Source organism: Mugil cephalus, chromosome 12 (assembly GCF_022458985.1).
Source record: "Mugil cephalus isolate CIBA_MC_2020 chromosome 12, CIBA_Mcephalus_1.1, whole genome shotgun sequence".
Classification (NCBI taxonomy): domain Eukaryota; kingdom Metazoa; phylum Chordata; class Actinopteri; order Mugiliformes; family Mugilidae; genus Mugil; species Mugil cephalus.
Genome location: NC_061781.1, coordinates 11922612 through 11935410, shown reverse-complemented (window position 1 = coordinate 11935410; position 12799 = coordinate 11922612). Strand labels below are relative to the sequence as shown.

General features: G+C 43.2%; 1 protein-coding gene across 2 annotated transcripts; it reads right to left on the bottom strand.

The window, feature by feature from the left end:
* Positions 1-210: 210 nt before the first annotated feature.
* Positions 211-6451, bottom strand: desma (desmin a). 2 transcript variants are annotated; one of them, XM_047600334.1, is made up of 11 exons: positions 5768-6451; positions 4208-4268; positions 3929-4024; positions 3096-3257; positions 2890-3015; positions 2632-2742; positions 2387-2496; positions 2225-2277; positions 1655-1746; positions 1464-1505; positions 211-969 (listed from the first exon to the last, which is right to left on the bottom strand). In XM_047600334.1, exons 1-11 carry the CDS (start codon positions 6340-6342, stop codon positions 928-930), a joined length of 1470 nt encoding a protein of 489 aa, XP_047456290.1. In that variant the 5' UTR covers positions 6343-6451; the 3' UTR covers positions 211-927. The 2 variants fall into 2 exon arrangements, with proteins under 2 accessions (XP_047456290.1, XP_047456291.1); XM_047600335.1 differs by lacking the exon at positions 1464-1505 and having other exon boundaries at positions 5768-6450.
* Between the last annotated feature and the right edge of the window lie 6348 nt (positions 6452-12799).

Here is a 12799-nt window from a genome sequence, read left to right as displayed (position 1 = left end):
AGGCAAGGTGTGGGCCAAATGGGCCCCAATTTGGGCAGCCAAGGTTTAAAGTTTCCATTATGTCTGTCTTACACTTGGCTGAGAAAACTAGTACAATTTTCAAACTTTTAATGATTACTGCAGTTAATAACAAACCTGTGCTGTCTTAAGAAAGATAATAGTTAAAGTGTAATAATAATAATAATAGACTGAAATAAATCAGGTGGCAGCTTGTGATAACACATCTTTATTTGAGATTTTTGTCACAGTGAAACAGCATACCATGGTCACCCTTACACTTACAATCAAACACCCAGCACATGCCATAGAACTCGAACTTCAAAAACTGCCGAGTTCCTTTTTCTATTAGCTGTTTGTGCTCCTGCCATTTTTCGAATCCATCTCACTTTCCAATGAATCAGTTACGCAGCTAACCCGTCTTAATCAATTACATACTTGTTCATTTGCGCAAACAGATCTCGGAATATGTGCAGTGATGCAATTCACTTTTGCCCGTGGTGATTCAGGACCCCTGATCTGTCTTGTACTGTGCAAGTTTATCTGTGGACAGTGTGCCAGGAGAGCAAGCAAGGCTTGCTAATGTGATGCACTACTCTTGCCATCCGAGGACTTTTGCAGACAAGGTGTTAGAAACTCTGATGTTTTTGAGAGAGGAACAAGGAAAGTCATAAAGAATAAATTCCTGGAATGCCCTTTATTTAAACCAAGGCCACAGACACTGAGCCTCCGTACTACATCTGTTCCACAATGTAAACAGTAAATGGTGGGAGAACGTATAGTTGAGCTCAATTATATAACTAGATTTGAATCAGATGATATGGTCAGCATTTGGTATCTAAAAGTAGGCTCGCCTTATAAATAATCAATGTTGTGGTAGGAAATTAGTTGTAAATGTTAATTGATCTATTAAACGTCCGCTCTTCTTGTTTACATGATGTCTTGCTGGTGCTGTGTGGATTCACTCACAACCTAAGGAGGAGAAAAAAAAAGGCGGTTACAAATCATTTTGAAGGAAAGTCTTTTTTAAAAGTCCACGTTCATCGTGTGCAGAGTGTTTACAGGCCTAACTATGTGATCATATTTGGCATATGCAGTGAATAGCCTGATGCTGAAGGTGTTTACCATTTAGTGCAGGTACTGCTTGGACTGAAGGGCTGTGCAGGGACAGGAAAGTGTTGCACTGAGAGTGAATGTGCTTGCTCAAGGACGCCAGTGGTGCAGCTTTCATTAAAAAGTGTCTATTCGGGTTTGATGCAAACTCCAAGATTTCAAGGAATATTTAGAAACAAAAGGGTTATTTAAAATGTGAAAATATAAGCTCGGAATGTGACCCGACCCACAGAATTGATATGGATGAATGCAGAGCGAGGGAGTAAAGCCAAAAGGGGACCGTTCTTTTTAAATCTAGTAGTTTGCTTCAACCCGCCGATGTGAGCAGATGATAAAACTGGAACCAGACTTACAGACTGGGCACTAGCGCCCTGGCTGCTCATGGAATACCTCATCTGGATAAGGATATGATAAACCATTATGATTTGGATAGCTGCTAAAAGTTTAACTCAAAAGATGTGTGTTTTACGAATGCTTATGAACACATGTGTTGATGAAAAAAAATCAGTCCGATCTGTGTTTACACGCGTGCGTGAGCTCTGACCTCTCCATCGCGGGTCTCAATGGTCTTGATGAGAACTGTCTTCTTGGAGTGAACCTCTGATGCGCGCTGATGCTGGGACTCAGGGCTGGTCTCTGCAAGAAAGCATTTGTGAAGCTTTTACACCACCTCATAAACTCACTGTCAACAGTCACACTTACACAATTCAGTTTGAAGACACTGGTATTAGTTTAGTGTAGCATGTCAGAGGCCAGTCTCGTATTCATATAAGTAGCCATGAACTGCGCCGAGCAGAAGTCCTGGCGGAGGTTTAATTGCACATTCCGACTAATAACACACCAAGTGAAGAGGGAATCGTGTAATTATCGATGCGCCACGTGCTGATGTGTGCCCACGTTAATAAAGGCGCACTTCAATCACGGCCATGTGTCTCCGCACAGCGGTCAGAATGTGTCACGGCAGATACATGGCAGTGCTCCCAAAATATTACCCACCATATATAGTCACGAGCTATGAATAGGCTTTTTGTCCGCCCATTGACTCATCTAGAACGCTAAATGGATTTCACGGGTCATTATGCGCAGGAATAAGAATGGGTGCTCGTCCTCCTACCTCTGAATCCAATGGAGGAGAAGGCAGACTGAAGTGGTGCAGTTGTGGTGATCCTGCAGAAAGAAGAAATTCAGCTTTAGTCAGTAATAAGGATTATGCGTATTGTAAAATACAAAGGAAAAGTGCCTTTTTAGGACAGACAAACGTGAATAACACACACACCTGCTCTCCTCTCCCTCCAGCAGCTTGCGGTAGGTGGCGATTTCAATGTCCAGGGCCATCTTGACATTGAGGAGGTCCTGGTACTCCCTCAGGTGGCGTGCCATGTCATCCTTTAAAGCAGCACATGAAAAAGTGTCATTACCTTTGTAAACTTGTCACAAAACGTATATTACAAATACCTATGATGCATTTACAAAATCTTAACTCCTTCATCAGCTGCTTCTGTTTTCTGTCAAGTTTATTACCTTCATCTTAGCGATTTCTTCCTCCAGCCTTGTAATGGTGTCCTGGAAACCGGAGGCCTCGCGGCCCATACGGTCCTCCATATCTCTCATCTGGCGCAGCAGAGACTCGTTCTGCAAGGAAACAAAAAGGTCAGGAGAGGAAACGGAGCGTGAAGCAGAATGAAAGCAACGGAAACGGGGCATCTTGGCAGAAAATGAGCTCATTCAGGAAATGTAACAACGTCACCTGCCAGCGACAAGTGAGAAATAAATACTCACGGTTCCCTTGAGCGAGTCGATCTCGCAGGTGTAGGACTGGATCTGGTGCCTGTACTCCATGCTCTCCTGCTTGGCCTGACGCAGCGCATCGTTGTTCTTATTGACAGCCTGGTTCAGGTCAGACACCTGAGGAGCGAGGCAGGTGAAATTTTGATAGTGCGACGCCTAAAGAATTTGTGTGGTTTGTGCGTGTGCTCCCTCAGTACCTTAGATTTGTACCAGTCTTCGGCTTCTGCAATGTTCTTGGCAGCAATGGCTTCGTACTGCATGCGGATGTCCCTCAGAGCAGCAGTCAGGTCGGGTTTAGACATGTCCATCTGGACCTGCACCTGAGTGTCCTGCATCTGGCTCTGCAGCTCGCGGATCTCCTGCAGAGGGAACACGTTCAACAATTAGGGATTTTAAACAGAAATATATATATATATATATAAATTCGCTGCATCAGCACTATATTTAAAACGCAAGACAATGGCGATGCATTTCAGAGAGCCTCGATAACTCTATTTTTTCCCAGTGGTGCATTAACGTTTGACCGTATAATTAGACATTTCAGAATAGCGCTGTTGACCTAGAAGTTCTGAAATCAGTAAGCTTTGGCTGCACTCAGCTGTCTTCTGGTTTAAGCAAAAGCTATAAATAGTTTTGCATCTGTTCCCAAGCAAAGACTCTTTTTCTGTGTCACACACACAGCAGCTGACGTGCTCCCTTCAACCAATCAGCGGGTCAGCATTTCTCGTAGGTCGAAGTTGAGGCAGAGAAAACAAATGCCAGGAAGGGACTTCAGCTGTGCCGACATGTGTCTGAGCGTGGGGCTCGGCGGGGGCCTTTGATGTCTATGAGTGAATGCACAAGGGGGTTTCTTCCGCACACACTGCTTTTCTACACAGGTAGGAGCACGTATGGGAATTTGTACGGCAGCCAGTGGTTTGACATCAGTGGGTGGATCTATGTGTGAAATATCACCCAGTGCATCAATGTGCAGCGGATTCTGATGCCTCATTACAAGCAGCCAGGCAAACAACATAAAAGATCATCAAACCTCTTCGTGGATCTTCTTGAGGAAGGCAATCTCCTCTTGCAGACTCTCGATGCGTCTCTCCAGGTCCAGCCTGGCCAGAGTGGCATTATCAACATCCTGGGTACACAGACAGAAAGAACGTCAAATAAGCATACTGACAAGGAAGGGTGAAAATGAATGCAGCCAAAGGAGAATGAGACTGAAGGAAGGTTTGTGTTTGCTTTGAGGAGTGGATATCTCAGATATATATATTAAAAAAAAATAAGTGTTTTTTTTTTTTTATAGGAGTGGAAAACGTACGGCTCTGAAAGCAGACAGGTTGTTCTCAGCCTCTTCCTTCTGGTGAATCTCCTCTTGCAGTCTGCGAGAGTGACAGCGACATACGAAGAAGAAAGGAGCAACAACAAAGGGGGAAAGTTGAAACAAAAGAGAACACAGACAACACATGTGTTTGAGAGTATAGCTTTGTCCTCAGGGACCGCTTACTAGACAGAAACACCAGTTACCACTTTTCATTTCCCCAGACTCCCCGTTCTTTTTTGTTGCCGGCGAATTTACACGAATAGAACTGTTAAACTTTAACTTATATTTGCATCCTTATCCACACATGCATACCATTAGAGTGAGAAAGGCAATAGTGGGAAAGAAACAGAGGTCTGTCCTCGGCTTGTACTGTTTGTAAAAATAACGTTTCACTATACACAAATGGAAAACATTAAGTTACGCTCAGGGACACCTTTGCATGGAGCTGGTAGCCACTAGTAGGTAATTTTTTTTGAACATTTGGATTATGTGACTTGATAATGTCCTGAAAATGTTCAATAAAAGCGTGTCTGCATGCTTGCATTGTGACTGCAGGCAGGAGGTCTATATGAGTGTTGTGATCTCAGTGGGAGCAGCAGGTGCTTTGGCATGGTCCACTTCGTTCTCCAGGCAACAGTTTGAAAGGGGCTGATAAACTGAGAGTGAGTGAGTGAGTGAGTGAGTGAGCGAGTGAGTGAGTGAGCGAGTGAGTGAGTGAGTGAGTGAGTGAGAGGTCGAGTGTGTGTGTGTGTGCATTTGTTTGTGTGTGTTTTGATAAAACACTTAAATTTAAGTGATGTTGCAGCCTGTTGCCCTGTCAGAATTCTAAATTCATAGAGCTGACCCAGTAGCTACAAATAGACGACACCCACACACCCACACACACATGCATCTTTCCATTTACATAATGCATTCCGAAGCCCCTCACCATAACCCTAATCTCAACAAAGTGCCTGACCCCAACCCAGAATGACGGCCCCACAACGTTGGTATTCCACAAGAGTCTGTGGACTGTCTTTTGGAATTCTTAAAATGTTGCCCTCTCTTTTATTCTTAGTGCTATTGGAATCCAATTTACAGACAAACATCCATCTGACTGAAACTTTGTCTAGTCTGTCTGTCAGTCTGTATCAGCTTTATCCCTCTGAGCCTGTAAGTCTGTCTTCATTTTGTCCTTCTCTTTTGTCTCTTGTGAATAAATTATAAAATGCCTTTGTGAAAAGCTGCTGGACCGTAACACTCAGTGACGTCTGTCTACTCTCAGAAGAAACGTCATTGCACAGATTAAATAGATTATTTCAAGTCAGTCCACTATTTTTCCTCCCATTTTTTTCCCGTTGCCAAACTGTGGGTGTGGACTCACCAAGGGGTCACAAAATAAATCTTTAAGGTCATAAGATTTATCATGGCTATGAAAGGCTTTAGTTCTGTTCTACTGAACTCTTCAGCTTTTCCACCTGGTTGTAGAAGAACCATGTGTCAGAGACCTCAACTCCGTTGGCGTTTGTCTACAACCATTTTCTAACCATTATTTCTCGTCATCCACGTCCGCCCTACCTGAGCTTGAGTTTCTGCAGGTCATCAGCCAGGTTGTCTCTCTCCACCTCAACTCTGGCGCGCTGGCTGGAGATGGCTTCGATCTGCCTCCTCAGCTCCCTCATCTCCTCCTCAAACAGCTCGGCGACGCGGCCGGGCCCCTCGCGGCCCCTCATCTGCTCGATCTCCACCGTCAGCGCCGCGTTCTGCTGCTCCAGGAAGCGCACCTTCTCGATGTAGCTGGCGAAACGGTCGTTGAGGTGCTGGAGCTCGGCCTTCTCGTTGGTCCTTGTGTTGAGGAAATCCTGGTTCATGGCATCCGCCAGGTTGAAGTCGAGCTTCTCGCCAGAATAGGTGCGCATGGCCTTGGATGAGCCGAACCCTGCGCCCCCAGCGCCGGAGGACAGCTTGTAGCTGGAGTAGGAGGGAGCGCTCTTGACCTCGTAGACTCTGGCGGACATGTGGCTGGACGAGGAGCTGCGGCCTCCTCCCAGAGAGGAGAACATGGAGGACAATGGTGTTGAGCCGACACCAGAGCCGAAGGTGCGGCGGTACGAGGAGGCGGACTGGGCCGAGGATGAGTAGGACTTGCTCATGGTTGCTTGATGGGCTTGGTGTGCTTGCGGATTTGATGGGAGCGGCTTGAGGTGATGAGACCCAACTGTCCCACTGGGCAACTGGGAGAGGAACTAAGTGAAGAAATGCAAGGCACCGGGAGCAACTATTTGTAGATTCACCACACCCACTCCTGCCCCCGAACCCCTCCTCTCTGTCCTCCCCCTGTTCTCCATTCACCCTGTCCAAACACCCACTACTCCACCCACGAAATGTATAGTAACCTCGTTTTACGGTTACTGATGATGTCTTTGACAAAATTTTATCTTTTATTTGAGAGAGCTCTTTCTGTTCAGATCTTAAAAACGCGTCTTTAAAAACTATAAATAAGTCCTAATTCAGCATAATGTCAAACACAGAAGAGCACAGAGCACAATTAATGGCTGCTCTAGGCTACTGTAAGAAAATTGGTATCAGAAATACAATATGTCTTTTGGGGGGGTTATTTATTTATTAATTTTTGCCTCTAAAATCCACTATAGTTAACTAAATCTATTTTATTGATCTTACAAATTGAAATTTAACTCGACATTAGTAATGCTGAACTGCCTTAAAGAAGCAGTAATCCGACTCTTCTCCGATGGCATTTCGTAATAATTTGAAGCTATGCGTAAAGCATTTCCTCTGTATCTCTTCACCCTCCTCTGCCTCTTTTTTTTTTTTCTCCACCCCTTTTGCGGGCCCTTGAGTCAGCTGTCGAAGGAGTCCGGTTTCGGCCGCTGTCTGTGGGTATGCGTGCGTGTTCTTGGATGAACGATTGAACGAGTGAGCGAGAATTAGTGACTGCAAATGTGTGTTTTAATCATGTGTTTTGCTTCACTGTAATTTTGATAAAGAGCCAGACATACCAGTTTTTTTGTTATGAAACGACACACCTCCGTCTGCTGAGATTAATAAGCTTAGTTTAAATACAATGTGACATGTGTTTGAAATAAGTATTTGATCCCGGAGGTATTACGATAACTGAGGCTAAAAGTTAGAGTAGAGTTCTGTATTTATCCTTGGTTATATAAGAACAGCGGGGATTGACAGATGGATCCACTGCCAGGAAGGTCACACTGTCGACATTGTCACTGGAGCACTCTGCTGGACTCACGCATGAACTTCATGCGCAGTCTTGTTAAATGCATTGCTTGGACACTTTCTGATACTGGATGTGAGGTAGAAGGTGGCGGCAGGCAGAGAAATATTTGCTCAGAATGAGGTTGTGATCAAACGACTTTGTCCAACAACGCACTGACATTTTATCAACTCATAAAGCTGTTATTACTGACATGTTGCACACACAAGAGAGAGGATTCTGTTTCTGATTTATATCAGTCCACTGTGTTGGTTCATTAAAAGTTATGATTCTTTTCTCTGGGAAGGATAATTAGCTGGTGGGAGTTAGAGGAGCAGGATGTGGAGAGGCTCCAGGAAATTGATGCATGCAATGCAAGGTCTTTAGAAGTATATTACCAGTGTTAAGTATTTGTGTATGGGCCAGGGTGGCAGGCCGATACTCTGGCGACTGATATCAGGCCCAGACTTGTGAAGAATCTCTTTTTGGCCTTGTGTCATAGCAGAATGACCAGCTGTGTGTTAGGGTGTTGATGGTAAAGGCAATTAGAAAAATGCTATTTGTGGAGGATGACAGCTCAATTGTGTAAGGCACTGAACAAGCAGCAAGCACAGCAAAAATATATGGCCATTTAAAGAAAAAAAAAAAGTGTGTTTCCTCAAACTTATAAGAAGATCTCAAACTGGCTTCAGATAAAAAGCAGTGTGTACAGTCCGTGGGTGCAGGTGTAGGAGGGCCATAGTGTGTGGTCGTGCACATATTTCAAGGAGCAGTATGCATGTCAGCTGCCAGTGGTGTCAGCTCTATTTTTAGATTTCCCGTTTGCCAAAGTGGCCCAAACAGCTGAGTTCAAACAGATCACCGGACTAAGGATAGATCTCGAGACACTCATTAAAAAAAAAGAATGAGTGTGGCAGCTTTCACGGGCACGCTCGAGGACGAATATAGCAGCCTGGAATTAAAAGTTATAGATCCAACAAAACTAAGATATAGTGAACTGACGTGTAGGACTGAAACGGGTTCTTCAGCAGAAGTGGAATTAATTGTATTTTCATGTGGTGTGTGCATCGGAATAATTTGGAAAAATTACTTCAGAGCTAGGTGAACATCACTCATAGGTTTCCAGTTGCCAGGAGTAGTTATAAATCTCAGCGTGGGTGGGGAAATCACCTTTTTGGCCGTGCGTGACTAAGAGACGGAATGTGAGTATAGCTGAGGTGGCGTGTGACACCTAGCAAGCTTTGATAGCATCCACCTGTCACTTAAAGAGGCCATGTCCTTGTTTAAGCAGAACTGTAAGCACTGATATATTTAAATGGGAGTTAGATAAAAAAGCCACGCCCTGCACTGTTTACATGAATAGTGTGACCTTTACCAGGCTGTTTATTTCTGATGGAAAGTGGGAAATCTTAATCTTAATGGGGGACTGTGGCTCGATTTTGGAAGGGTCATAACATGTTACAAAAAAAAATCACCTTTTCACACAAAGTGATACTAAAAACTTCTTGTGTGAACTTCCTTCTTACATTGTTCAAACAGGGATCCAGAGACTTATGAGACTTTGGTTCTCCAAAAAGCTGAAACACAACCCTGCTGTATCCCCTATCGGCATTCCAGGGATCATTCGAGGCTTTTCGTGTCTTGGATGTCTCATCATGTTCCTCATCTGCTGCTGTCCGCTTTCTCTTCTTCTCTGCTTTTTCTCTGCTCCCTTTTTCAATCTTCTTTCTACAGATAAAACCAAAGCATTTAGCAAGGTCTCGGGGTCTCAGGCTGGAACTTGAACAGATTTCATTTGTTCCTGGAAAGAGTTCGGCAAGCGTGCTGTTAGACACGGAGAGCATATCGATTACTTTCAATTGTCGCAGTTTCTGTCAGGCATGACGCATGCACTGATTCAAGAGATCTACGGAACGTTGCTTCAGTTTAGGCCTGAAACAAACAACAACACTTTATCCTTTTTCAATCCACCAATTAAGTTTTGAGTCAACAATTCCTACGCTATTCATCCCAAACATTGAGATATGTGCAGCTTATACCTGATTAGAAAATTAGTTTTTGTGATATTCTCCCCCAATTAGTATAATTTGCTGTAATATTCTAAATATATGATGCTGTCTCATCATTTTGAGGCCACAGATTGTTTGTGTCTCCTTCCAGGGGCCATGACTTTGCCTGTTCCAGCACTAAAGGAACATGTTGTCTCGGTATGACCTCTGGACAGACTTGGGCTGAAAAACGGATTTTATTCTAATGACATCATTATCGAACATTAGCCCTGTGGTCTAGCGCATGTAATTTCACCAGGAATAGTGCATGGGCTCTTCACAGACAATGATAAATAATCTGATATACGCATGATGTGACTTGATGTGAGTCATCCGCCGATGTGACGGAAGCAGTCGCCCTGATGGAGGGAGCAGGACAGAAAATGAGCTACCTATGGGTTGCCTAACAACCCCAGATTCACAACCAACACACTCTGACCCATAGTCTAGAAAAGGCGCTCTTAAATTAGCCCCCAGATCCCGGGACGGCTGGGAAAACAGTTATCACGCAGACGCACGCATGTACCCAGTCTCTAAATATGAACAGCGCTGCAGCCAAAGCCCTTTACTCAGACACACCATGATCCTATTTCAGGAAGAGGATTCAACATTGCATCTAAAATTATGGACAGGAAATCCCCCCCATACATTTTTAATTGAAGTCAATTTGGTTAATTAGCTACAGTGTATCATGCGTTAAATTTAGACCTTTATCGCTTTTTATGAATTCTTAAACACGTCGATCCTTTCAACTCACTTTCCCCCCACAATACAGTATTATCTCTGTCTTCTTAAACCCTATCTGACTGTCTGGTTGTTGCCAAACGTATTCATGACGACGATCCCAAACACACAGCCATAGAGTCATAAAGAACTATCTTCAGCGCCAAGGACTCCAGTAACAGATGGTATGGCTCGCCATGCCACACCGCTCCCAGAGTCCTTGTCTCTACAGCGCCGAGGCGGCCTGGGTTTTCATGAAGAGACAGAAGCAACTGTGACAACCTAAACCCACAGGAAGCATGACAAGTTCTCTGGCCAGTGGAATGCTGAAGCAGCCAGAAACCACGTGTGACGGAGAAACTGTCTCGGATCCTGTTTTGCACTGGGCATGACAGGTTAAATCTCGATGTCCAGGTTTATGTTTTTGGAAAGCAATCACATTACAGAGGCTTCTCTGTGTGGATTCAAAGGCGAACAAATAATAATACAGTCAGAGTATGTGACAATAGGGTGCGTCACGGTGTGAGTGAAAGATGGTAAAAAGAAATATCTGGTGTTTGAATATGACAGACTATCATCCACAGGTGAGGAGGGGTCAAATGGTTTCATCATTCATAAACACAGAATGCACGTTGCCCGGCAACCGACTAAACACTTGCCATACACGCATGGAGTTGGCTCGCAGCGCAGCAAGAGTGACACGAGGACGAAGGGTTTGGGAAGGAGGGATGGAGTGTGCGTGTGTGCATTTCGTAATCGTGATTGCAAACAAGCATGCAGACGAAGAAACCAGAGCAACTTTATAGGCATCTCTTGGAACAAGGAAACTCGTTCCAGATTTTTTTTTTTTTTTTTTTCAATCTATTTTAGGAGAAACATGGTATCAAAAGCTGGCAACAGCAGCACAATGTGCCTGAAATAGGAGGACGACAGACTCGATGAATCAAACCCTGTTATGTTTCATGAGTCATGCTAGATATAAATGCTAAAAAAAAAATCAGCGTCCCTTAAACTTAGGAGAATTTTAATACAAAAAAAGCTCGTAAGAGTCCAGTGCTATTTCTGTGATATAACAAGACCTTCGCCATGTGCTGCCTGTACCAAGAATCTGGATCACCATTTGCCACTCCTGTAGCTACACCTGTTCATTGAGTCTGCTGAAAGCCAAATGCATTGACTGTTGGGTAAAGTAATAAAACAAATATATGAAACTATGATGTAAGTACAATTATACGTGAAGTTGAGTGTCTTATTTTCATGCTACATTCTACTTACAGTGCTATTGGGAAGATTTTCACTCCACTACATTTTTTTCTGATTTGTAAATGACAGATGTAGAATACAATGAATTTTTGTTCAGCAAATGAAGCCACCAGGCAGTACAGTGTATACAAATAAGAAAATCAGCTCTGTATTAATTTGCTATGTTAATGTGTCAGTATTATTAATAATAAAGCACTGTAATGGCAGTAATGAACAGGTTTTAGTAAATGATATGAGGTACGAGATAGGTTTCCTTATTGTTTTCCTTATATGAATTAAAGGACTTACGCAACATAATGGCAATTCAACTCATGTGGCTTAAGACACTCCCTAAGGAACATCAGTCCCCTCACAGTCCCCTCTGGTGAGTGAGGTCTGTCACTTCATTTCCTTATCACTTCCAATTTGCCACGTTGTTATGTTCAGTCCATACACAAGTGAACCATTTGCCTGCTCTCTCCCAGTCAGGCATCGTCACGCTTTAAAATTATTCTGTCTGTCGCCATCTGTTGCTCAGTCCCCCTCCTCCTTCCCATCTCTGCCTCTCTGTGGTCATCCCAAAAAGTCTTCATCGGATGTCCTTTTCAGCCACCTGCCACTGTTACTGTATAGTGTGTTCAGTTCAGCTGTGTTTCTGTTGCCGTCCTTTTACCTTCTGTTGGTTCACATTCCAAGGAATAAAGATGGTGCACCTGCAGAAGAGGCAGGAGTTTACGGTATAGTATACGGTAGTTTTCCAGCCAACTGAGTTTAACAGACACAAGAGGGAGCAAGAGGACAACTAGGCAAGATGACCTGCTGCAGCACCACAAGTGCTGTTCAGTCAGATATAACTAGTAAATATGAATACACTGATCTAGTCTGGCTATCCAGCTTGTATTGCAAGTAAGTCATGGTCTCTTTTCACCGAATGTTAAAATATATATACATTTGTTATTTCTGGTACTTAAAATAACTGTTATAGTTAATGCTGTGGAAATAATATTTAATATTTAATTAATATTTACTCCCCACTACAGGAAACCAGATCTGAGATATAGACATTACATTCTTTGCAATGGCAAGATGAAATAAATAAATAATAATCAGTTGAATATATCTGAAAAATTATTTAGTAACTTTTTCTCAAAATAACCAGAGTTCCTCTAAGAAGGTCTCTGGTTGTCTATTCCAAAATAGGAAAAATTGGATCCTTGTTATTTTGAGATTATCATTATTATGAGTAAGTTTCACTTCATTTTGAGATGTGAAGATATTCTTCTGAGATATTAAGTCATTAGTCAAGATGAGGTGACTCATGGCTTTGATAATGTTTTTGATTATTTTGAGATACTTAGTATCCTA